The 27,736-nt window shown below is 40.2% G+C and overlaps 2 protein-coding genes and 1 long non-coding RNA gene across 7 annotated transcripts in view; 2 read left to right on the top strand and 1 right to left on the bottom strand.

The window, feature by feature from the left end:
• Positions 1-23,474, top strand: part of LOC125232397 (ETS-like protein pointed) — a 198,546-nt gene extending 175,072 nt beyond the window's left edge. For 3 of the 4 annotated variants that reach the window (XM_048138041.1, XM_048138043.1, XM_048138045.1), the window contains 5 exons: positions 15,985-16,227; positions 18,084-18,239; positions 20,014-20,132; positions 21,522-21,679; positions 21,996-23,474. In XM_048138041.1, the coding sequence (XP_047993998.1) occupies positions 15,985-16,227; positions 18,084-18,239; positions 20,014-20,132; positions 21,522-21,679; positions 21,996-22,059 (740 nt within the window). In that variant the 3' untranslated portion in view covers positions 22,060-23,474. The remainder of the gene's footprint in view (positions 1-15,984; positions 16,228-18,083; positions 18,240-20,013; positions 20,133-21,521; positions 21,680-21,995) is intronic. The other variant, XM_048138042.1, reaches the window with a different exon arrangement.
• Positions 68-5,683, bottom strand: LOC125232399. 2 transcript variants are annotated; one of them, XR_007177737.1, is made up of 2 exons: positions 5,588-5,683; positions 68-219 (listed from the first exon to the last, which is right to left on the bottom strand). It is a non-coding gene; the product is annotated as an uncharacterized LOC125232399 (long non-coding RNA). The 2 variants fall into 2 exon arrangements; XR_007177738.1 differs by lacking the exon at positions 5,588-5,683 and adding an exon at positions 602-635.
• On the top strand, positions 22,742-27,667 carry LOC125232743 (trypsin CFT-1-like). Its single transcript, XM_048138508.1, is given in 5 exon segments — positions 22,742-22,746; positions 24,477-24,653; positions 25,179-25,443; positions 27,308-27,370; positions 27,373-27,667. Coding segments are annotated over 5 exon segments (750 nt in total). The 3' UTR covers positions 27,613-27,667.
• Positions 27,668-27,736: the final 69 nt, after the last annotated feature.

The following is a 27,736-nucleotide window of genomic DNA, read 5'->3' as shown; positions in this document are numbered from 1 at the left end:
GGTAACCTTTAAGACTGATTTTGGTTTTCGTTAGAGGTTATTTTTTTTTTTTTTTTTTTTTTTTTTGCTTTGGCTTTTACTCCCTGCCAATTTGCACAGGGTGAATTTGCCAATGTCAGTGTTGGCTTGGTGTTATCGTAGCTTTGACTTTCACACGTGAGGAGAATGTTCGGTATTTTTATTTTTTTTAATTTTTTATGAAGGATGTGAAGGGAAAACCTAAAACAAAACATTTGTTATGAACGTCACTGACAAACACATGACAACACTTACACAAATTGATTAGCGAAGAAGCGGAAGCGGATGACAGAATGTTAGTAATGCCAACATGAGGGAAATGAAAGAAAAGAAAACCATATTATATGTATAATAGGAATAAATGAAGTAATAGAATATTATAGATGAGAGTGAGAATGAATATACGTTATTTATAGTTTAATGTTATTTGTTTGTAAATATTTAATTAGGATAGAAGTTAAGGTCGAATCCATGTAACAAAGTAGCGAGCTAAAGCATATAGGTCGTGGTACACTTTCGGGCAATACATCGTACAGTGAGTAGCTACACATTGAACAAGAAAAGAAGATGTGATCCAAGTTACCCTCCTCTTGCCCGCATTGGCATAATGAGTTCGCGCGGACACCAATCATAGCCAGAAATACCGGAGTGCATACTTTTCCCAATCGCAACCGGCAAATTGTGGATATAACCCATTTAGGAGAATTACGAAAACGATAGAACCACGGCTTCCGAGTGATACGAGGTTGCACACATCCATAGTGCTTGCCCGTCTGCAATTTCGAGATATCCCATTGCTCCTGCCATGTGGCAAACATGTCTGCGAGTGCGCCACTCAAAAGGTCAGTACTGTAAATTACCGATTTCACTGAACCAATGTCGATAGCTTGCCTTGCCCATGTATCAACCATCTCATTGCCATTAATGCCACAGTGGCTAGGAATCCAACTCAGAACTATGGTTAGACCCTTTGACTCACACCTGCGAAGTATGGTTTTGATTTCTAAAATCAAAGGGAACTTTATTTTCATTTTAAATTGGTTGCCAATAATAGCCTGCAGGCAACTTTTACTATCAGTAAAAATAATAGCTTTACTAATGTTGTGTGTCTCTGCATATTTGACAGCCTCAAGGATAGCAACTGCTTCGCCTGTAAAAATTGAAGATTGTGGAGGACATTTAAATGGGAGAGCTATATTGTATCGAGGAATCCACACTGCTGCTCCCACGCAACTGGTCGCATCCATCTTGGAAGCGTCAGTAAACATCGGTAAGTAATTTGACCATTTTTCTAAAAATTTATTGAATTTATTGTTTGCTCCTGGATCATTTTTGAAAATGCCTATATCTAATATTACTTTAGGAGTATATATAAGGGTTTCAAATGCTACTTCAAATATGGGATTAGTACCGGATTTATATAAATTGGGGTAGATATTAATTAATTTGGAAAAAGATATTACTGTTCTTGGGAAAACTTTAAAAGTCCAATATCTGTTTTCAGTGACCTCCAGCGCCAGCGGCCACAAGCGTGGAAGCATCAAGTGGCTATAGTATGAGCTGCTCTTGATTAAGAATCTGTCCGCAAGATACTGTCTGCGGAGAGCCAGTGGAGGGTCAACACTTTCTACCTGCATGCCATTCTTCGGAGAACACCTCATAGCGCCAAGTATAATCCTCAAGCATTTTGCCTGGATGAGGTCTAGTTTGTCAAGGCCATCCTTATTGCAAGGTTCCATTAAAAGTGACCCATAATCTATATGACTGCGTATGATGGCATTATATAGTAACTTCTGGCAATAAGGATGAGAACCCCACCACACCCCGGACAGTGCTCGTAGTATGTTGATATTTTTTTCACATTTACCTATTATGTATTTGTGGTGCAGAGTGCCAGACATTTTATGGTCCAAAATAACACCTAGAAACTTTACAGACTCCTTACTCGGAATTCTGACACCGTCATAGTATACATCAGTTGTTGGCATGTTCCTTCTGCGGCTAAATGTAACAGTACAACTCTTTGTCGGAGATAGAGTAAGCCCATGGTCACCGAGCCAATCCCCAAGGTAACCCAGAGCCGTGTTCAGACTAGCAGTTGCTTTATCCATTGACTTTGCCATCGTATATAAGACAAGATCATCAGCGTACTGCAAGATGTTACAGAAGGATAAGACTGATTGTTCTAAGTCATATGTGTATATGTTGTAAAGAAGGGGGCTGAGTACCGATCCTTGAGGGAGACCTCTCCACAAAGTCCGAGGAGGACAATAGGAGTTGCCTTGTCTAATTTTGATAGACCTGCCCATGAATAGCGAGGTGACAATGTGTACAATCTTCGCGGGAATGCTCAGTTGTAGCATTTTAGCCCTGAGTACCGGAAGAAGCACATTGTCATATGCAGCAGAGATGTCGAGGAAACATCCCAGCAGATATTCGTTTTTTGATAAAGTAAGTCTAATATCACTCGTTAAAATGTTTAGGCTATCCATAGTGCTACGCCCCTTTCGGAAACCGAACTGTGTGTCTGCTAAAATTCCATTGTTTTCCACAAACCATTCAAGCCTATTTTTAACCAAGTGTTCTAATATCTTTCCCATTGTTGCAGAAAGAGCGATTGGTCGATAGGAATTAGCCTCGTCTGGGTTTTTAGACGGCTTTAGGATAGGAATGACTACCTGGGACTTCCAATCTGCTGGAACCTCTCCTGTGTTAAAGGCATGGTTTATGATGCCAAGCAGATATTCCTGTCCGGGAGTATTTAGCTTAGACAGGAAACAATATGGAATCCCATCCTCTCCAGGTGAAGTATTCCTTAAACCATTAATTACCAGGTTAAGCTCTGAAAATGAGAAGGGCTGGTCGAGAGAACAGGAGGAACGTGGCAGCGGGGGGATATCAAACAGGACGCCTCAGGGACAGTTGGCGGGGCAAGCCTATCTGCGAATTCTGCCATCCAGGGGGAATCTATTGTTGGTTTAGATTCTGGATTAAATGAACCCCTAAATCTCTTAATATTTCGCCACACAAGAGATGGAGGGGTTCTAGGAGATAGGCTCTCGCAGAACCCCTTCCAGCCCCTCTTTTTAGCCTTTGCTAAGAAACGTTTTGTATGAGCCGAAACTTTTTTAAAAGTAATGTAATCGTCCAAATTACCGGATTCATTGAAGAGGCGCTCCGCATCGTTTCTTTTTTTGATGGCAGTCGTGCAATCTGCGTTCCACCATGGGGGGAAGGAATTTTAACCCTGGCAGGCTTCTTTTTCGGGATAAATTTGTCGGCAGCTTCCAAAATGATATTTTTGAAGTACGTATACTTTCCCTCTTGGTCCATCTCAGTGGGGTTCCTCTCTTTGATACTCTCTTCGACAAAAAAAGCATAATTGGGCCAGTCTGCTGACTGTATTTTGTATTTCAGCAGCGGCTCTGGCGGTGGTGAAGGGAGGATCGACGTTGGTTTAGTGATAATTATCGGAAAATGATCACTACCATATGATTGGCGCAAAACCCTCCACGATAACAAGGACGATAGGTTCGGCGAACATACAGTCAGATCCAGAACAGATTGGGGGTTCTGACCTGGGTAAACCCGATGCGTGGGGGTACCGTCGTTAATGACTCCCACGTTAATGTCATCAAATAAATCCAGCAGAGCTGTTGAAAAAGCATCGGAATGGTATGATCCCCAAGAGATATTGTGGCAATTGAAGTCTCCTAGAATTACCAGAGGGTGTGGTACAGATGAGAGAATAGAATGCAATTCGTCTATATCAACTACCTCAGTATGGGGTATATATACAGAGATGAAATTAATGCCCATAACCTTTGCAGCTACGGCATTAATCCCATCCGAGTGGGGAGGGATAGAAATTTGAGAAAATGGGTAACAATGTTTAATCAATAACGCACATCCAGCACGTCCGTCACTACGGTCCTCCCGGAGGCACGAGAACCCCGGTACTCTAAAAAGAGCCCCGGGACGTAACCATGTCTCCGAGATGGCCGCAACGGACACAGCATGATCATTGATCAACTGGGTAAGTTCTGGTTTCTTTGGGATGATACTCCGACTATTCCATTGTAAAAAGTTGACCTGGTGACCTATTATGAAAGGTGAGTCGCTCTGCAAGTTAATAACACACACACACACAGGTGTTAATAACTTCAAACACAGCTCCATTAGGTCCTCCTGAGGGGTGACTCTATTGTAAGCACCATTCAGGGCCTGGCCATTGGGGAGCTGTGGTGGGGGAGTACGAACAATATTATTGTGGGCCTCTCTGTCATAACCTGGGGAGAGGGGGACCCTCGCCCGGGGCGCCCGATAAATGGTCTTACGATAAGATGTCGTAGGCGGGGATGTTGGCATAAACGTATGGCAGGGTGACTCGGACGATCTAGAAGAGTCTGGAATCTGCTCAAACATGACTCTCGCTACGTCAGAGTATGGGCGGCGTACTGATGAGAACTGAGCAGCTGCCTCTGCATACGAAATACTCTGTTCAGACATAGCCAGTTTGATGGCTTTCTGCCGACCAAATTCGTTACATGTCTTGTCAGTCGCATAGTGTCTGCTGGAACAGAATATACATCTAACATGTTCAGGAGTAATGTTACATCCATCCCCAGGGTGTTTTTGTGAACATTTGTAGCACCTAGCATCAGACCGGCACTGTGCTTGGATGTGACCAAACCTGAGGCACTTCCTACATTGGAATATTGGCAGCTGATACACGTCCACAACTAATGAGGTGTAGTATGCAAAAATTTTGGCAGGCAAGCTTTGACCCTCAAAAGTTACTACTACCGATTGAGTCGGAACCCAAGACGGGGAGCCATCATCTTTAAGTATCTTCCGTTGAAGTCGACGAGCTTTAAGGATCTTCCCTTTACCTTCTCTAAGGGACGTTCCATTGACCAATTCCTCCATAGTCCAGTCTGAAGGAACTCCTCGCACCACTCCCATTCGAGATACATGATATGAAGGGATATCAGCTATAAACTTATTTTTGCCTAGAAGCGGGTGCTTAAGGAAGTTATTTGCATCCGCAGCTGTGGAGAAAGTGACCGCTACTCTGTTGCGACCCACCGATTTAATGCCACCGTCCTTCTGGATGTTATTGACGTTTGCCTGAGTTAGTAAAAGGCCTACATTTATGGGTTTTAGAGTGGCACTGGAGGAAGGGGCGGCCTCTCTAGAGACATGCACTATGAAAGGTCCATCATCGTTGGCACCATACTCTCGTGATTTGCTGTCTAGACTGGGGTGTTTGTATAGGTGCGGGTTAAATTCAGTTGAGTTACTTTTGTTTATTTCAACTGACTCTTTTTGACTGTTCGCATGAGACTCGACCATCCTACTAGTACCGGGCTCCTCAACTGCACTATTTGTATTACCCGACTGCTTTTCGGACTCTGCCGGGTCAATTACAATTTTTTTGGGGGAAGGCTCCAGCTTGGTTGGTGATAAATCCAAGTTACGCTTGCGCGTGTATTTCTCCCAGTCCATACCGTTATCACCATCCTCGTCTGGAGGCTTCTCCTTCTCGTTGCCGTCCATCTAAACTAACCTTTGGTTTTATGTATTAATAAACCACCACCTGATTAGAAAATAAGGAAAGTTGTTTTATTTACGGGAATATAACCTAAAAATCGAACCACTCACACAACGCGCTACTCCTCAACCCAATTCCCAATTTCAATGTGCGCAGAGATTAAAGTTGCTTAAACGGTTTAATAACTAAAATGATAGGGTAACCTTTAAGACTGATTTTGGTTTTCGTTAGAGGTTATTTAAGTTAACTGTATCAGATAGGCTTACCCTATCAAACAGTCACCCTTACAAAAGGTTACCATTATGGTTGGGGTTTTTAAAACAACTTCTAAAATAAGCCTATGAAAAACCCCGGTTATGGTAAGCGGTTCCGGTCCCTGACAGGGCACCGAAGGGACTGAGCTAAAACTCCGTATAGTAAAAAAGAACTAGGTAGTAAAAGTATGAGCATAGGAGTAGGTAGGTAGTAAATTGAGCGGAAGTAACAAATGTGAAATGGTTAAAGCTAATTTAACTACAATGTGAATGAAATATAAAGTTTACTAACATTAAGAGCTTATATTTATTTATATCGTTTCATTCATTAAAACGCCTTGACTCGTCTGGAGGTTAGATTAGACAAATATATTTCGATAGTGTTACTTGAGTAACAATAACACCACTAGCACAGGACCTTTCTTACGATGCGTACGATTTAAAAACCTCACCAAGCATAGACAATTTTATGCGATCGTTAACGCGTCGCAGGCGCACCGCGTCGCCATTGATGCGCTCGCTTCCGCTCCCGTAGCGCCGCTATATCCTGTCCCCGCCAACCGTTCTACTCACAACCTTAACTCAAACAAATATAGTCCAAAATGAAGAACAAATCAACAAACTAAAAGGAACTAGGATGCTGTCAGCTGTCAGATACAGTAACCTTCAAACTTTAATTTTAAAGCATGAAAGTTGAAATTGCTTCGAACTTTTGTAGCGCAGGATCAGGTTATCTTGAAACTATAAGTCCTGTATGAAAACTAAGATCTCCCGCGATATGGGTGGGTGTTTTACATTCCGTGAGGATTAAAATAAATCCATAATTATACCTAAAAGGTGCTTGTTTATACTGTTGATCTCTAGTTGACACCAGATGCTCTCATAGTATTAAGATAATGCGATTAACCTATTATTACAAACTATTTTAAATATTCGTATCGCAACAAATTATTCATAGTTAAATATTCAAATAAGTATTAAAGTACACGTTCTGACGAGGTTAAATATTAATTGAGTAATTTGTTTTCATTGCATGAGCGTATAAAATTAACTCAATATTTATACCTAGTTATAGTTAATTAGGCAAATCATAAATGTACCTAAGCATTATTTACGTCAGTAAATGTAAATATAGACGGCAGGCTACAGGAAAACGGGATAAGGATTCCAGACGTTCGTTAGCAACTAAATAATTTAGACTTAGATTAAATGGGGTTTTCACTCGACAATTAATATTTTTACCTAAACTTAGTAAGCCGCATACCTATGTAGATACTTATTTAAATAATTGAATAAACCTAAATAAATAAGTCTTTTCATGTGCCAAATTACAGACTAGTTTAGACATCACAGAAAACCTACCGTAGCCCAATATTTAACCAAACCTCTGTAGACCACAGCCGTTCAGCCGGTACTTTTAGAACAGTTAGCTACATAAAAAGCAATTTCAATTACATCATTAACCTGACACTGTTGTATGCTTTTGACGATTTGCACTTCCTATTTGAATCGTAGAATTATTAGAAATAGAAATATTTTTATTCATGGCAAAATAATACAAAAAAGACACACACAAATACAGATCAACAACAGAGAATTATTTACACACATAACATCACAAAAGGTAAGTAAGTACACATAGTTGCCATGAATATGGTCCTGACTCAGCATTAGACATAGGTACTATACATTTAACAATAATATTGATGAATTAAAGAGTCAATGTCTTTAATTCGTTGTTTAACGACCGGTCTGGCTCAGTCGGCAGTGACCCTGCCTGCTAAACCGAGGTCCTGGGTTCGAATCCCGATAAGGGCATTTATTTGTGTGATGAGCACAGATAATTGTTCCTGAGTCATGGATGTTTTCTATGTATATAAGTATGTATTTATCTATTTAAGTATGTATATCTTCGCTTAGCACCCATAGTAATACAAGCTTTGCTTAGTTTGGGGCTAAGTTGATCTGTGTAAACTGTAAAGTGTCTCCAATATTTATATTTTTATTTAATGTCTAATTTTACCCAGCTCAAGGTACCGATACACCTCCACACAAGGTTGTATCAAAAACCTCACCTACTTTAAATAGAAACGGATTAGATTTTTTATAAATTTACGGCTTCCCTCATGCCGCGGTCAGCTCGGCTGTCCCCCATGCGTTAGCGGCGCGCGAGCAGCGCAGGTGGCGCCGCACCTGCCGAATAACGCTCGCATATACCACGGCTTTACATAATACTGAACAAATATTAATGTATTGACTATGTTGTCTTATCAGTACTACAAACACACCTTCAATGTGTTCAATATACACTTGTGCGTTTGTTTTAGTATAATGTTGTTTTGCATAAGGTACAGCAGGGCAAATCTCGACTGGGGGGCAATTGTAACTAGTCCATTTTTTCCATTATTACACTATGATGTTGAGTTCTACATGTATCCACTGAACACGCCTACCATATATAACCAGTGGACACTCTATTTAATAATGCAAACATTGTAAAACATGGAAAAAATGGACCAGTTACATTTGCCCCCAGTCGAGATTTGCTCCGCTGTACCTTACATTTTACCACTGATTTTCTTTGACACGATTTAAGTATAGGGTGGTACCCTAGTTCATAATTAATTAATTAACTATCAAACATATTAAGTTTACTCAAAGATAGTTACAATTTTATTAAATGCTTAAATATTGTCAATTGGAATTATTTTAATTTATTTTAAAATAATTCTAAATACGAGTAGGTATACATATTTCACACTTGGTACTTGGCGCCTATATTATATATCGTTAATTCAATTAATCAATATTTTTATGTAGATATCTATGACGATTCTTTAACACGAATATTACAATCGAACCGTTTTCCTTTTGATACCAATCAAACAACACAAATGAACAAACTTTATCGGTAACATTTTCTTCTTTTTTATTATCGAATCTGACTCCATCTGCCGCGACAGATTATAAATTAACACCAACATATTCCACCGGATATTATTGTAAGCTTGTTTTTTTGTAAAATATTCTTTAATAGATAATGTAAAGCTCGAGGTAAGACGCAGTGTTATGTGTAGTGTTAATACGGGGACGCCATATGCCATTTTATGATCGATAAATATCGACACTGTGTTTAGCTAATTCGCAGCAGAGATATTATTCCGGACGTGTGATGAGAATCGTTTCAGGCGGAGAATATAAATAAGAATGATATTATAGATAATGCTACGCCTGAAGCTAATTGAAAATTTCTTGAGGTGATTACCTAGATTATAGGCTCAATTCTTATTTTTCAATGCCTTCGTAGCTTTTAAGAGTATTGGGGAAAGCTAAAATTACAACAGATTAACCCCCTTATTCATAAACGATTGCTAAAGTTGAGAAGCCGATAAAAATCGTTTGTCCTTTTCTATTCCAATACTGTCGGAAAGAGACAAACGATTATTAGCGGATTATTAACTTTAATAAACTTTAATGAATAAGGGAGTACGAGTGTATGTATAATAATATCGCAAGTACCACAACGCTTGATTTTCCGAAGTTAAGTTTCCCATACACTGGTTGATGCTACGAGATGAACCAGCGTCGCGAATAGCGTGCAGAGCCGCAGTACTGATTGGTACTCTTTATTTTTAAACCAAGTTGAGGTCATGACGCTGTAATAACATTCGGTTTTATGAGCGATGAATTTTGTCTCATTAATATTTTTCTCGGTAAGGTAGAGTTGGGGAATATTAACTTACTATAACTATATCTACTTAGTTACACATAATATATCATGATGTTATAAAATCAATATCTGTTGCAGATCTTGTAACTATGTAAATGTTTCATAAAATTATGAACACCAAGTCTATATATTACACCGTTTGATTAATTTAGAGTCTATTTCAACACGAAATAAATATTCAAAACGTAGGAAGATATCTTTAATAAAAATAATTACGATAGGAAATGTCTACATAACAAAGCGTGGCGTCTGCGACATTAAATAATATATTTAACACTTCCTGTCGAAAGATGTTCCAATTTTGAATTTGATTTAAGCGCGTGCGCTGACAACCATTTCCTCCATCTTTCGAACGGTCGCGCATTTTCCCCACAATTTTTGTTTTATTACAGAACACTCTGAGTGTGACAACCTGCTGTCTCTTAATTGACAAATTATTCCGAATAGTTTATCTGTAAAATAAAATTGTTATGTTTATGTTATAATGACCTGGAGTTTTCGGTTGTAGAGTCACATATCGCATAATTTAGAAATGCTAATGAAGATCTTTATTTTAATTACTTTAATTAGGTACTCACCTATCACCTATAACCTCAGGCTTGTTCAACCACTCTTTAGGTCGTGCTCTAAAAAGTCTCTATAATAATGCAATATATACTTGTAGTCTTGTACGTATTATAATATCAATAGATTTCAAAATAAGATTAAGAAACTGCTGTAGTACTACTCGCACTTTTTTTACGGAAACAGACGCTTCCTATTTGCTAAATTAGGTGTTAACGTAATGAATTAATGAATAAATAAGCTCGTGTAATTAAGTATTAAATCGATTAACAGCATGTGTGTCAAGTAAGTAGGTATGTAACTTTAAATAGATTAGGTACTTCAGTTCCTAAAATTTTGTGGCAACTTGTACCTATCCAACATAAATATCCTACTTTGTATCATTCTCTCTTCAGCCTAATCCATTTCATACGACCATAGACAAGTAAAATTTAATTATAATTAATAGGGCAGCGCTATTTGTGTCAAAACAGCGGCGTTTGGGCGACAGCGGGCTGTCACCGAGCGCTCACCTGCGGCCGTTGATTCTAATTTTAAAAATTCATATTTCGACTTCCGCTCCCGAATGGGAATTGGCGCGATATGTGACTACCGACGGCGATGCGGTATCTACAATTTAAAAAATATTAGCTCAACTTTTTTATAATCATGGCCTGGATGCGAGTTCTTTTAGCCAAGTAAGTTTTTAAGTGTCTATTTTTTATTGTTTTTGCAAACATTTAACAACAAAAACGCTTCTGTCGCGACCATATGGCAAGTTTAGCGCGTGCTTCGAGTAAAAAAAAAGTTGTGGAACATTTTCGCGGTCTCATGTTTCGAAGAAGGGAATAAAAAAAGTTTGACTGCCTTGCAGCTGTGGTGCGGGGTCTAAGGTTACTGTCGCGTGTGATGCCTCATTACAGTCGAACACCGATGTTTTGAAGAACTAACCTAAATTTAGAGGGCTTATGGTTATACGCAGAATTTATGCTAATCCTTTCCAAGAGTTCTGACTGATATTACTTACCTAGTAGAGTTTCGAATTTATTAGGTTTCTGTTTGGGTATTAATTAATGCATCGATAAGTGCACATGGTACCAAATAAAAATATTTGGCGATGGTAAATAATTTCACATTTGTTAGACATATAGACACCCTAATATACCTAAATATTTAAGTAAAAATTAGGTACTTAGAGTAGGCAAATACCTTTTCTGCTGATAAAATTGTTATCATAAAATGTAGTTTTAAACTTTAAAGGAACATGTATTAAGTTATCATTTTCACAAATATATTCACAAGTTGTGAACTGTTTGCATTATTTTTTACTAATGTAGAGTCATCTTAAAGATAGGTACTTATACATAATAACAAAGGCAAGACTGCTATCTCAAACAGCCAATCACTTTTGACACTCAAGTATAGTTCAGAGTAGACTCCTATTTGAATTCGCATTCGAATTTCAAATTGTTATTTTCTCAATTCTCCGGTGTTCTCCGGTCTTGCACCAATGGTCGCGCGACCTTTCGACCCGCGCGCGAGGCGTGGCCGCGCCCGATTGGCTCGCCCCGCCCCCTCCGCTCCACGCCCCCCGATCGAGCGCAGCCGATATCGTATCGTAGAAACTCGTTAATTTTCTTTCGATGCAGATATTTATAACGTATAGGTTGAAGGAAAATTCGAATTTAGAATAATGTTGTTGATTAGATTTGCTGAGAGCTCGCTGCGCAGGAGGCACCTACACACTTTAATGAAGTTAGTTGACTAGTTATGCAGCTAGCTGCCTTGACGTTGTCGTTGTAGTTGAATGAACTTGGTTATTTAATTCTCTATTACATTACCACAATGGTTTTAACAGTTTACGATTATCTCAATATCCGAGTAGACTGGAGAAACTCTTTAAATAGGAGTCAGTGGAGACACTTTTAAAAATGTATTTTGTAGAAATTTTGAAGTATTTTTTTCTGAATGTCTGCATGCTTAAAAAAATATGCTGATTAACGTTAAAAAGAAAATAATATTGTTTTGAAACAATAATTAATTATTCAACGCTCTCTTTTATCTTTGTAAGTAGCAACATATACCTAAGTAACTAATTTAATTAACACATTTAAACTCGCACTCAATTAACTACCCTCATCCATGTTAACAAAACAAAGAGCCCATATAAGTCGTCGCAAGACGTATCGCGCGGGTCACAAGGCCGAGCGTGCTTTTTACGCGTTTTCCCAAATTTATCGTCTTTTTTTACGCGTTTTTCTAAATTTATCGTTCCTTTTGACGCTCGGGGAATTGTAATTAGGCATTATGGGTTCATTAAAATATCTTTAGGCTATTTTGTACGTATTTGTCGTCGTGACATTGATTTGTTTACGAGGGAAAGAATGTGAGGGTATTTCACGTTTTACACGTCTGATTAGGTGTTTCCGTTAAGTTAAATGTATTTGTATGTTTATTTTCTTTGCTGCGTTTATTTTTACAATATAACACGTAATTATATAGGTACTGTAAGAGGTTTCGCATTCAGAATGAAACCTTTTACAGCAGTCATGGTCGCTGACTGGCAGTCCCTGATTTAAAATTGGAACAGTATAAGAACGTCAAGGAAAACAGACACTTCAATGGGGCATTCATATAGAAGCAGCGATTGAGAGTGAACGGTTGTACTTAGCTCCTAAAATATAAAAAAATATTGATTCAAAGCGTTGTTTAAATGTTTGGATGCTCTCCACTGATAGGCCGACTCTCTTACATGGTGGAGGTGCGGGGTAAACGGCAAGTTGTCCATAAGGTGGACATCTGGCACGGGCCGCATCTTCGGGATTCGACATCCGGACATACCCAATGTTTTTATGTTAAACGGTGTGCAACGAACTGATGAGATTAATAATTTATGAATTAATACTAGCTGTAGAGCAGTAGGTTAATAAGACATACCTAAACAAATAAACAAAAACGTCTACTCAAACTCATTGGCTTAAAATACTCTCATCCAAGCCATATTGGTTTAAAAAAAACTATACAAACGCTACGCGTGCGTTCTGTATTTAAAACAGCAGATTGCGTGCTCAGAGTGCGTGGCGGGGTCAGCGGTCACCCGGCTCGCGGACTCCACTGATTGCAGCGCGCCTGCCGTCCACACTGTTCAATAATACTCGACTTGACACTTATTCGAAGGAGATATGGCTCAACGATGGTCTGTTCTATCAACAGATTTTTATAGGCCATAGGTAGACTTTATTTTGTTTCAATAAGGTTTTCGAACGATTCACTGTGACACTGTGACAAGTTGACGAAGTACAACGTGACTGAACTGACTGATGGCTATAAAAGTAGCGTTAGCGTCCAGGCTACTCCATTAAATGTATCTTATGAGAATCTGTAAATCGTAGAAACCCCATATAGCCTCATATGCCCAATAGGTATACGAATGGGGTACACGGATCATTTTGAACTCTACTAAAAACGAATCTAAATTAATTTGTTACGCGTCTAGACCTTGACAGTGTCAATGACGTATTTATAGGTATGCCTCTAGTTCATTGACCTAGAATAGACAATATTATTGTTCAGTCTCAACATTTTCAGCACATTGTTTCCACTTCAGCTGGTCGACGGTGATATTTTATCAATATTGATATGCACAGTCGACCAACTAGCTGGTGAAATAATTGATTGTAATTTTACTTAAGTATTTATTTTTATTACTCAGCAGACTTGCTTTGTTCCGACATTACGAGCAGTAAATATGCTATGTATTACAGCAATTCCCGAAAAGTTTGTACATTTGGATCACGTCTTTGATTTTGATAAAAATTGGTAGACTGATACCCCCTTATTCATAAACGTTCACTAAAATTATCAAGCCGATAAAGTTCGTTTGTCCCTTTCTATCACACCAATTCGTCGGAAAGGGACAAACGAACTTTATCGGCTTGATAACTTTAGTGAACGTTTATGAATAAGGGCCATAGTCTATGATGCTGAGCAAGATCCACTAGGTTTCCCAAAATGTCCTAGGTAGTTTGTATGAAACTTTCCTTTTGTTGTTACTGAAAATGTATACAAATCTGGTAACAAAAAAGGAAGGTTTCATACAAACTACCTAGGACATTTTGGGAAACCTAGTGGATCTTGCTCAGCATCATGGACTCTATCAGCCTACCAATTTTTATCAAAATCAAAGACGTGATCCAAATGTACAAACTTTTCGGGAATTGCTCATTAGCTACGGGGATTTGTGTATTTTATCGTAGCCATAATTAATTGGCCATTGTAAACCTTACAGAAACGAAATAAGTTGGTATAGTTCCTATTTATTTATGAGTGACTAATTGATAAAAAAAAGTATTTTATACCAAATATGAAGTTAAGGTATTAAGTCTTCTGAAACTCGCTTATTGTGTATAAGCAAAGCAACTAGTAAAAAAATGAAATGACAAGTCATGCCATAGGTAAACAGACATTAATTTAGAATAGGTAGTTACAATAATCAGATGAATTATTTTTAGATTCGTTTCGTTTGCGACTGTTTCGAGTTTAAGGAAAATGTTCCCTGCCGGCGTATCATGCTGCCAATTTTATCACTTATCGACGTGGATAAGACATCTGTCACTCTCACACTGACATACTTGCTAAAGCGTGACAGATGCTTTATCCACGTGGATAAGTGATAAAATTGGCAGCATGATACGCCGGCTGTAGGTAAAGAACTTATTCTATAAGTAGATTTTATATCACGTTACAGAGGTTAAATTCAGGATCTTTGCGTCATTCATTTGTAAAAATGACGTTTTATTTATGTATAATTTTATTACTTAATTAATAGTTTAAGTATGTGAGTAACCTATTCGTAAACATTCTAACAAAGTCCAACTTTTAGCTCTCAGTTTCAATCAAACGTCAGCAATCGTTGTATGTTCCTTCACGAAACATATTTGAATCGCACGTCCAGCTAACGTGGCGAAACTTAGGAACCCTCCACTGTCATTTAAAAAGCCTTATTATCTTGGCAACTTTACCACTCATACGCTCTTTTCGTCCACTGACCTACACCGCTTTAAATTGAAACATCTCCTCGCTATAACAGATTTTCAGCAGTTGAGCCATTTTGGAGCTGTCACTCGTGCTTTTAGACATATATTTTAACGATATTTAAAGGTCGTATGTGTGTTGTGACGGTTGTGCGCTTGCGTCGTTTGTCTGGCGCTGCGCGGGCGCGTCGAGGCGGGCTCGGAACAAAGGGCGAGCCGTGAACCGCGACCGTCGCGCTTCGGTACCACCCGCCATCGCGCACGCAGCGATCACACTGTCCTGATTTTTAGTTTATATGCAGAATAATATATGTTAGCCATTGAGTTCTACCAAATTCTAGTCTCCTGGTTTTAATATGAACTTTTACTTTTATCAAGAGGTTTCCTAGGTCGCACGCAATGGTGACCTTTCTACAAAAAATACTGTAAACCCTACACAGAAATACCAAAAGAATACTGCAAAACGAAACAGTTTACCGACTTGTAAATGTATGTAAACATAGTTCCAGTTACAGCCTTTTGATATCAATAAGACATTTAAACTTGATGTTAGCGTGACTTGGAACACATGCCAACTTAAGTTATGTTTTAACATGCGATGGTTGTTTCGTGGTATGTAACACATTTCCATAAGCTAGTTTTTTTATCAGACCCGACACAGCACAGCAGACAAGACACGTTTATTTTTTAGGTTATGCAACTAGGTAATCCACAAACATTCATTTTGCTGCTTATAGCGTTGAAATGGCTTCTTTATTTAACATCCTTGGACAGTTGTAGAACACCCAAACGAGACAGAATAGGTGCGTTTACTTTTGAACAGTAATTAAAACCTGTGTACCTCTATTCCAGGTGGTTACACGACAGGCGGCCCCCGCGACTCCACGTACGGGTACACGGAAGCGGCGGCGGCGCCGGCGCCCGCGCCGCCGGCCGCGTCCCCCCTGGAGGAGTACTACCAGCCCGAGTACCCCGCGCCGCCCGCGCCGCAGCCCTACCTCGACGAGTACTACCACCACGCGCACCACTCGCAGCCGCTCATCGCGCACGAACACAAATACCAGCCACATGCGTACACCAAGCCTTATCCTAGAGGTAAGTGTACCTGGACCTCTTCTTCTTCTTTAGATCCTGTTATCCTCTGCTGGGGTATAGGGCTCGAATCATATTTCTCAATTTACTCCGGTCTTAGGCAGTTTGGGCACAGTATAATAAAGAGTACTATCGTACAGTATGGCCACTCCCGCTCCCCTCTGAAAGTGCCGCCCACCCCCTCTCGGTTACCTCACAGTTACCGCCTGTCAAAAACACGAACGGTCGACCTGTCATATTTCACTCAAACAAGCATAGTACGCGTTCACCTACAAGAGCTAAGACTGTGTGCTAGGAATGCGCCTCTTTCAATGTATTTGATCGCCAGTGTCCGAGGTGTGGTTTGGGTGACCTCCTCCCATCCCTATTAACACCCTGCATGAGCTCTTGCTGAACAGACCGACGCCAAGTTGATTTAGGGCGGCATGGTTTCCGCTTGCTGGGTACCTGGACCTGGTGACCCTTTAGCCCCTTTACACGCACAATGTCACAAGAATTTCTTCTTATGATCTATTGATCCACTAGTCCCTCCAGCCAGTAGCTAAATTCCCTGAAGAAAGCACCCCTTTTAAAGCTCCATCTCGTTTACACACCTACCTCTTTAGCTAAGTATACTTGTCTTAATAAAGCACTTACCCTGTAAAACTACATTGCAATTCAATATTATATTAAAACTAATTGCAAACTTGTTATCAATGGTTAATTAAATGTTAATGTTGTTCAACCATTCTTAATTGAAATCGGGCAGCCATAAAACGCGAAAATTTTCCCATCGCGATAAACCGTCGAAATTTTAAAGCGTTTTATCTCACGGGCTTTGATGAGGCTATCGCACCCAATACATTTTACAAATACATGTTTAAAGCACAGGATTTTATTCTCGTCTGCAATATGTGTCGTGTTGATTATAATTACAGTAAGGTTCCGCGTAACAAGCTCTCTCATTAGAAAAAAGATCACAGGACGATTGTAGCAACAAAGAAACATACACGACACTAAATTAAAGAAGATATTCAGTTTCAAGACAGAAATTCGTTCGTCTTTCATCTTTTATTTATTCACTGAGTGTCAGGTTCACGCCTCGAAATGTTACACACCTTTGAAACTAAAACGTCCACAGTTTTATAACGTTCCACAGTTGCTTAGCTCATTATTATTCTATCCGTGTACTAGCTCTGATGTACTCTGTAGTACCATTTATAATTGCTTGAATCCTTAATGAATTGATCATTTAAGCGATCAACGTATCATTGACGGATTATCTTTAATAGACACGTATTAAGTACTTACATACTTAATAACTATTTTAGTTTAATAACATGAATTATCGTAGCTCGCTAATTCTCCTGTAGCTTTGACGAGAGATTAGGTTCTTGTTCTTTCAACCAGCTTCCTGGTTCATTCATGATAATATCACAAGTATTGTTAGTCAAGAATATACTTATAAGTAGGTATATTTCATGCGAAGGTGAGGTACGATATTCTAATTGTACTTAATAGCTTAGTATACATAGGTACAATGTACATGTCAATTCACAAGAGCTGGCACGAATGGAACGAATGAGGGAATGAAAATAGATCTTTTCATTCACTCGTGCGTGAGATTATCCAATAAAATGGTAGTTCTTGACTGTATACCGATACCTACAAGTGTCACTCATACAATCAAATTTTTGTTCATTCCATTCGTGCCAGCTTTCGAAAATGGATCTGTACACAACATCTTAAGCTTGTTCTTCATTTTCCATCAGGCCAATCGCTGATCAGTAAAATAAAAGCACAGGCTGTGAATACGGTAGTTCAGATCTTCAAACGTATGACTCGTTCTATCCCTGTCTAACTGTATCTAAACTCTACAGGTGCAGGCGGGAGGTACGGCGGCGAAGGCTACGGCGAGAGCTACCCGGCGGAGTACGGCGGCACGTGCTCCGAGTGGAGCGAGTGGCCGGGCGAGCAGCACGCGCTCATCCCGCAGGACAAGCTCGCGTACCCCGCGTCAGGACCTTGCTTCACTGGTACGTGTTTAACTGAATAGCATACATCCCTATATCTATAAATGATACGCAGCCCAAGGCGTTAAGACGACCAAGTGAGCAAATCGCTTTTCGTCCAGGTCCATGATGCCTTAGCCTGAGTGGTTTCACATTATCCGATCCGATATCGGATGTCGGACCGATATCCCATACATTACAGGCGCCATCTTGGATTTTTTCCATTGAAATCCTTCCGACATCCGATATCGGATCCGATAATGTGAAAACGGACTAAGGCCTGGAAATCTGTCATCCGGACTGAGGAGAGCGAAGCAAAGAGGGTTGATACATCATCATATATTTAAGAGGTTTCCCATGTCTAAAAGGTCCTTATGCTTAAGTATAGTAAGATGCTGTCCAACAGTGATTTTGATAAAATGATCCGTGTTGTACTGTACCTACATGCAACATAAGGGCCGTTTAGGCATAGAAGGCCATATAGAGCATCAGAATAGAGACTTCTAATTGCGATAAAACAAAGTTGAAATTCCCGTGTCGTGTTCCAATTTGATTTTGGTATGATGTGTTGTAAAACTAACCCGTGTATCAATAACAAACAAACAAACAAACAAACAAACAAACAATAATTTATTTGCAAAAAAGGGTATAGTTTACAGATGTTAAATGAGTAAACAGTCGTTGGGTTCACCTTTTTTAGCCGTGTACAAACAAACAGCATGCAAATATGTGAAGGTGTCTTAAAATAGTAATTACAATACGTGTAAACCATTGACATTTTCGTCGTAAATGTAAAGTAAGTTTTCTATTTATTACAAAAAATAAAGAGATAAGTAGCACTGATCTAAAATTATATCGTTAATGACATTGGATGCTTATTACATAGTTATTCTGACTTCCATACAAACTGACTAATGCATCTAGTTGACCTACATATTAACATAATGCATCTAGGTATAAAGAGTGAATAAAATAGGAAATATATGAATAATTCTCATTGAAGCCTTATATAAAAATCAGCTCATTAATTGTCGTGCTATATTTCCCTATACGGTGTTTCCCTGTTTTCTGCTCTATACCTACATCAGATTCCAAATTAATAATACGTATTATGCTAATTATAACGTGAACCGCAACTTTTCCTAATCTAAAGTCAAATTATCAACTAGAAAATATGTGCGTACAGAAACTAGCGTTTGATGCATCATACATACATACATACATACAATCACGCATGTATCCCATGAAGGGGTAGGCAGAGCACATGAAACTACTCAAGTTTCAGTGCCACTCTTGGCAAAAGGGGTTGACAGAAAACGAAACTGTGACATTTTGATGCATCAACACGAATTTTATTATTGTAAGGTCACGTACTTAATTTGGTTGCTCATCATTCTTATCAAACTCTTCACTGTATAATAATGGCAAATCAGTTGGAGCCTTAGTCCGTTTTCACATTATCCGATCCGATATCGGATGTCGGAAGGATTTCAATGGAACAAATCCAAGATGGCGCCTGTAATGTATGGGATATCGGTCCGATATCCGATATCGGATCGGATAATGTGAAAACGCACTTAGGGCCACTTGCACCAACGAAAATTAAGGATTAACCCACCATTTTATATAAAATTTGACAGATGACAGCCCACTAGCCCTGAGTTAAGTGGTTGGTGCAAGTGGGCCTTAACAAAACTGTTTTAGGTTTCCACTTAACTTATCAAACATCTAAATGAAGTATCATCTTAAGGTAAAGAATGCCCCGTACATCGTAAAGCAAGTGTGTGTCACCTTCCAGGTTCAGGCCCCATCCAGCTGTGGCAGTTCCTCCTGGAGCTGCTGACGGACAAGGGCTGCCAGGGCTTCATCTCGTGGACCGGCGACGGCTGGGAGTTCAAGCTCACCGACCCTGATGAGGTGAGTGTCGTGGTTCAGGTCCCAGCTGCGGCAGTTCCTCCTGGAGCTGCTGACGGACAAGGGCTGCCAGGGCTTCATCTCGTGGACCGGCGACGGCTGGGAGTTCAAGCTCACCGATCCTGATGAGGTGAGTGTCGTGGTTCAGGTCCCAGCTGCGGCAGTTCCTCCTGGAGCTGCTGACGGACAAGGGCTGCCAGGGCTTCATCTCGTGGACCGGCGACGACTGGGAGTTCAAGCTCACCGACCCTGATGAGGTGAGTGTCGTGGTTCAGGTCCCAGCTGCGGCAGTTCCTCCTGGAGCTGCTGACGGACAAGGGCTGCCAGGGCTTCATCTCGTGGACCGGCGACGGCTGGGAGTTCAAGCTCACCGACCCTGATGAGGTGAGTGTCGTGGTTCAGGTCCCAGCTGCGGCAGTTCCTCCTGGAGCTGCTGACGGACAAGGGCTGCCAGGGCTTCATCTCGTGGACCGGCGACGGCTGGGAGTTCAAGCTCACCGACCCTGATGAGGTGAGTGTCGTGGTTCAAGTCCCAGCTGGAGCAGTTCGTCGGCTGCTGACGGACAAGGGCTGCCAGGGCTTCATCTCGTGGACCGGCGACGGCTGGAAGTTCAAGCTCACCGACCCTGATGAGGTGAGTGTCATGGTTCAGGTCCCAGCTGTGGCAGTTCCCCCTCGAGCTGCTGACGGACAGGGGCTGCCAGGGCTTCATCTCGTGGACCGGCGACGGCTGGGAGTTCAAGCTCACCGACCCTGATGAGGTGAGTGTCATGGTTCAGGTGCCAGCTGTGGCAGTTCCCCCTCGAGCTGCTGACGGACAGGGGCTGCCAGGGCTTCATCTCGTGGACCGGCGACGGCTGGGAGTTCAAGCTCACCGACCCTGATGAGGTGAGTGTCATGGTTCAGGTCCCAGCTGCGGCAGTTCCCCCTCGAGCTACTGACGGACAAGGGCTGCCAGGGCTTCATCTCGTGGACCGGCGACGGCTGGGAGTTCAAGCTCACCGACCCTGATGAGGTGAGTGTCATGGTTCAGGTCCCAGCTGTAGCAGTTCCTCGGCTGCTGACGGACAAGGGCTGCCTTGACTTCAACACAGGTGAACATATCTCGAGCTCGAGTTCCATCATGTCGAAAAAGTTTGATGTATGTGAACGGTACCCCTATGCCTATCTTGTGCACCCATCAACGTCTTCTCGAATTGGACCGGCAGTAAGGCTTAAAGGCAAGATAATTTATCTATTTCAAGCTGCGCTAATACCTATTACGAAATAATGTATTGAACTTCCTCGAATCTACAGCTCTCCTACCACCATTGTCAACCTTAAGTAGTGCAAAATCATTTCAAAGAAACTATAAGTCTTTTTTTTTTAAATCTTAAATAAATTTCATTGCAGGTTGCTAGACGCTGGGGCATCCGGAAGAACAAGCCCAAGATGAACTACGAGAAGCTGTCGCGCGGCCTGCGCTACTACTACGACAAGAACATCATCCACAAGACCGCTGGCAAGCGCTACGTCTACCGCTTCGTCTGCGACCTGCAGAGCTTGCTCGGGTAAGGTTTTTTTTTATTTTTTTAATAGGGGAGTCGGCCGGACAAACCTCGATGGCCAGTGTTAATCACATTCTGAAACTCTCTATCAGTGGCTGTTTGACCCGGATTCTTTTGACATCCTTTGAACTCCACACTTATCATGTTGCGGCTTGACCTTGACGGGGTGCAAGGTTCAAGGTTGACTGTAATAGTTCAATATTAAAGAGTCAAGTCGAAGCCTTACAGTAGAAACAGTTTAAATCAATATAAACTGATTACACCTTCGTGATGGTGTTTTATTGATCAATTAAATAAAAAAATAATACTTTTGTTACAGAATCTCACCAGAGCAACTGCACGCGATGTACGAACCGAAGATGGAGAAGAAAGACGACGACTGAACGTACACGTCATCACGCACCGCAGAAACGCACCGCTCTGGCACGCTGCCATATTTCATTAAAAAAAAAACATTCGGAACTCTATATTGTCTATCAAATTTTCAAACGTCTCCTAAATTCAATATCTTGTGATAAGAACGTGTACTACCCAATTTTCAAAGTTGCAACGATCATCACATTGTTAGAGACTCACTTGCGTACACGACCTTAAGTTCTTTCAAGTCTATTCAGTTTTGATCTCATAACCAGTGGATTTCACGAGGCTTCGCCGAAGCTTAGCGAACCTAAGTGGTTCAGGGTACTATTAATCATCTAAAATTTACATTATTATTTATTAAGTCCCAGAAACCAACGGTGCCTTACTTCATGACATTATTGACTGTTATTCGAAATCATTTCATTTCCATTTGTTTGCATCAAAAGTCAAGTTCGCGACAGTATTAGATGCTTCATCAATTGTATTGAAATTATAAATCTGAACGTTTTGGCTTCAACGTTTCTGTCAGCACCTGAAACGAACACGATTATGGATAATTGAGTACTGAAATAGTAAAATTCTGCTATAAATTTAATGGTAACTGTAAATATAAGTTAATTTTGTTAGGTACTTTATAAAAATAATTAGGTATTATATTATAGTAAGTATTAAGTGTTGTATGTTTGATTCGCAAGTTGTTGCAATATGCTGTAAGAATAAAGCATAGTTAGAATCGAATGGTGAAGAAAGTTTTTTTTAAATTATACGAAAAATATTTTAAAAAGTCCAAAGATTGTAAAATCTGTATAACTCTATACCCACCAATTGGTAACAGTTTGGTAAACTACCAAAGGGCTTACTCTAACCTTCGGCAGGGGGTTTACTATGGTTTCAATTCTCTTTTTTGCAATGCCATTTCTGACTAGTTTGTACAGACTATAATATTTGAAAGCACCCAAGGGCAAGGGCATAAAGTCCATGCGAATGCTTGAGGGCTCGTCCAGAAGGAAATTATTGTCACACCGGGCGACACCGGCGCTGATCTCGTGGTAACGGAATGTAACGTCTTACTAGTAATGAAATTAATTAGTTGTATTATTTTCAATTTTTATAGCTCCTAGCATACACCGAAGATATTTCGTTAAGGTTTATTTTGTAAAATATTTTTCCTCCATCAATATCATACTTGCCTACGGATAGGTATGTGCAAAATTAAGTAGTTGGACTATGCCTGTTGAGCGTGTACAGGTTGATTCACGGATGCTGGCACGAATGGAATGAACGAAACTTTTATTGTGTGAGTAACACCTGCATCGGTATACAGTCGTAACTGTCAAAAGCCACTCTGTTATTGGCTAATCTGTCACAAAAATATCTATTTTCATTCACTCATTCGTTCCATTCGTATCAGCTCTTGCGAATTGACCCGTAACACACGGAGCCCGTGTGTTATGCGCTTTATGCTGTTTATTAAGCGAAGTCGAGCGAAGGTGGACACATCCCCGCTCCACTCCGTTTCAGAAGAGAGGCAGTCTTATAGTACTAACACATGACCGTACCGCACCAAGATCATCCACATAAGTGGGAGCGAGAAAGAATTATTTATTTTCTCGCTCTCACTTACGAGAAATAATTCTCGTACGGTGCGGTCGTTAGCTACTTTAGTCGCGGTGCTGTTCGCTCTGTGTTAAACTCCCTACGAGAATGTTGTCTTCCCCGTTGTCCCAGTGTCTGCGGACAGGCCGCTAGGCCCCTGTATTTCTGCAAGCCTGCCATTACGAAGTGAGACCTATTTTGTAGTTATGGCCAAATTTTTGAATGTATAAGTGTCGTTGTATGTATTGATGGAAGATATAAAATTAAAAATATATATTTACGAAATCACTTGTTGTTTCCTTTGGATCACACCATTTACACCTTTTGTTTCACTAAAATGGTTAGTTAAAAGATAGGTACTCTCCTACCTTGAGGGAATGTCCCCTCAATCAATAAATAGATCAGTAGGTATCTGAATTAGATTAGATATAGCATTATTGAGGTATAAATATTGAAAAACTGTCTGACAGTAGGAATCTGCTATTCCAAGCGGTTTAATCATGTTACGTTTGTTTCTTTCTTTAATTATTGTGGTGGCTGCTCTTGGTAAGTATTTTTTATTTCCCCCTTCGTAAGCTGTGACCGCCTATATGGCCGAATAACTTGAGCAATTTAAGCCCAGAACTATCCGGCTTTCGGACAAGGTGTACAATAGCTTGGCGTGATGTTCGAAGGGTTAAAAATAAGTTATTACTTAAATATTTCACACAGACAGATAGTTCAGGGTGTTTAAAATCCGTGGATCGCAGTGGTGTGTAAGTTTCGCTCAGAGCTTTTGCCTGTAAGAGACAGACTAAAATCTAACCGAGGTGGTAGTGCGTAGTAAAACATGACTTTTCTCCAGAGATGGGGACAACAAATCATTTAAAAATAAGATTGTGGAAGGAGAAGCGACGACCATCGATCGGTATCCGTTCCAAGTAGCACTGTTGGAGTCAGATACTCTGGAATGGTTTAACCAGAGGTGGGGAGGCACTATTTTAAACCAGAGGTCCATTCTCTCAGCAGCGTATTGTTTCTGGTAAGTCTATACTTAGACCGCCTATGCGTACCTATAGGGGGAAATGGAGCTTAATACTGATTTTTAGAAAAGAAAGACTGTAGATTCATTTCCACCATTAAGGCTCGTAAATGATGGTAGCCCGGTAAATTGCTATCTAGTGCGTTTAGCGGCATTATCCAGCAGGAAAAAAAACTTATTGCTCAGTAAAGCCGGGGTTACATTAGATCCACGCCGTGTATATTAGCAACGCGTGGGATTGTATTCGGTTATACGTCCGCGCGGCGACACGCGGGACTGAGCTAATGTAACCACGTTCATACAAAATGTATGTAACTGGTGGCTGTAATGTAACCCCGTCTTAAAGAATGAAACCCAAAATCAAGATGTTTCACTGTCATCTTTCTAAAGTGTGTTCCATGCTATTTCGCAATTATTACCAAATTAACTCTATGCTCTATCAAGCTCTATCGTCTTTATCTAACCCACTATAAAATCTTCCTGTTTGTGCCTAAGTATTAGAATAATTTCAATTTTTTCCAACAGGCCGTGGCCGTCCCCGCCCGCTGCGTTCTACCGTGTCCGCGTGGGTTCCTCATTCGCCAACAGGGGCGGAGTCGTCCACAATGCCGCCAGGATAATCGCTCACCCGTTCTATAACCCTTCGACACAGGACAACGATATAGCTATCGTGCGACTGGCAACTAGGATTACGTTTAATATTAATACTCAGCCAGGACCTATCGCTGGAGCTAACTATAATTTGGCTGATAATGAGGTGGTCTGGGCGTCCGGGTGGGGCTTATTAAGAGTTAGTTATCAATGATAATTGTACAATTATGAATTTTCTCTAGACTTCTCATATATTTTTACAGTTTACCAAAATCAAAATCAAAATAATTTATTCAGCAAATAGGCCACAGGGGCACTTTTACACGTCACATGTACATAGGTATTTAAAAAAATATTTAAAATTGAGTTGAAATTACAATTGATACTATTATATACTAATTCTAAGTTCTAACTAAAGTTAACTCTATACAATTAATTAGAGATGTAGAAGGTCTCTAAATGTCGAATTACAACCAAGAACTACACTAAATTTTAATATAAAAAGTACAAATACAAAAAAAAAAAAGTCTAAAATTACTTTAGAGGTGCAAATGACTCTAAATGTCACAACTAAAAATAAAATGTATATCTACTTAATCTAATTCTCCTTAGAGATGTATATGGTCTCCATGAGTCAAAATCATATATTTAAAATATTCACTAAAAGAAAGGAAACAAACGACAACCGAACAAAGTGTCCTAATTTAATAAAAATTAGAATTAAAGTTAAAACCGAAATAAAACATTATCATTAGAATAGAATTAAAGTTACTAAGTTATAACAGCCCCAGTAAGCTTAAACAGACCGGTCTTCACAGACGGCACCCGTTCACGAGTATGACGCATATCTCAGCCATCGCCTCCCTCAACCTTTATTCGGGAAGGTGGCGACCCGATCAACGACGCCACCGCAGCAAAGACTTTTAAGTGTGCATGACATGTTTAAGCTGTCAGGCTAAATTAAATATTCAAATAATAAAACATAGCTGTAAGACACTATATTCTGTGCTCGTATGTTACAAAGGAAGGAAATATAGATTTATACAATAAAATTAAAGTAAGATAAACATTAAACATTAAACACATAATCTTGGAGATGTATAAGGTCTCCAAGTGTCCACAACTAAACTTAAATAAAAACAATATAATCAGACGAGAATATGTTCTCATACGTCAATTGAACACTAGTATGCTTAATTACACAATGCAGAGAAAATGAAAAAATATATACGACTTCATTCATCTATTGACAAGCAACCACCTTAAAGGCATCCCTATCATCTATAAAATCCTTTACAGTGTAGTACGCCTTACATAACAACAAACGCTTAATGCGTGCCTTAAATTTGTCAAATGGCAAATCCACTATATCGGTTGGTACTTTGTTATAAAAACGTGTACAGTTCCCGACGAAAGACGTACCAACCTTACGGAGACGGTGGGCGGTCACAGCAAGTTTATGTTTGTTCCTTGTGTTATAGTTATGGATGTCACTGTTAAGCTTGAATTCGTGGATATTTTTCCGAACATACATAATATTTTCGTATATGTATTGAGAGGCAACGGTAAGGATGTTCACCTCTTTGAATTTTTCTCTTAAAGATGCTCGACCGCCCAATCCGTAGATTGAACGGACAGCTCGTTTTTGCAGCACAAAAATAGCCTGAATGTCTGCAGCTTTTCCCCATAACAGGATCCCATATGACATAACACTGTGGAAGTAGCTAAAGTATACCAGCCTGGCCGTCTCTACGTTTGTTAGTTGTCTGATTCGCCTTACTGCGTAAGCTGCAGAACTAAGTTTGCCAGCTAAAGTGGCTATATGTGCATGCCATTGCAGTTTTGAATCCAAAGTGACTCCAAGGAAAACCGTTCGATCTTCAAATTCCAGCGTTTCACCTTTCATTTGGATCTTACTGTTATTTACCTGCTTAACGTTCGGAAGCGCAAATCTGATGCACTTGGTTTTCTTGGCGTTTAGAAGTAAGTTATTCGCCGTAAACCAGTCTGTTATGCTAGACAGTGCATGCAGTGCACCTGTATTGATGAAGCCAATTTTTTAGGATGACAGTCAGCATGAGCAACTCCGACACATCCAAGTCCTAGTAATCAACCAGACAACCAGGATGTGTGCAGACATCGTCACCGCGACCCCGGCTCTGAATTCATCACCGATAATATGCTCTGCTCTGGATTGCTAGACATGGACGCCAGAGACCAGTGCGCTCAGGACCTTGGGGGCCCCCTGACCCACAACGGCGTCGTGGTGGGGGTGTGTTTGATGGAGCAGGTGTGCGGTGATCCGTGGTACCCAGCTGTAAACGTTAGGGTCTCTAGATACACTAGCTGGATCCAAGCAACTGCTTAAGACATTTGGTTTTAGTCTGTTATTAATTGGTACGATATTAAAGTTTTGTTCCGTTTTGATTCTTGATCATTTTATAATATAAAAAGGCATTTCGCTCCTTATTTATGAGCGAACTGGATACGCC

The sequence above is a fragment of the Leguminivora glycinivorella genome, chromosome 13 (assembly GCF_023078275.1).
Source record: "Leguminivora glycinivorella isolate SPB_JAAS2020 chromosome 13, LegGlyc_1.1, whole genome shotgun sequence".
Lineage (NCBI taxonomy): Eukaryota > Metazoa > Arthropoda > Insecta > Lepidoptera > Tortricidae > Leguminivora > Leguminivora glycinivorella.
Note: the sequence above shows the minus strand (reverse complement) of the source record. Positions and strands in the feature narration are given on the sequence as shown.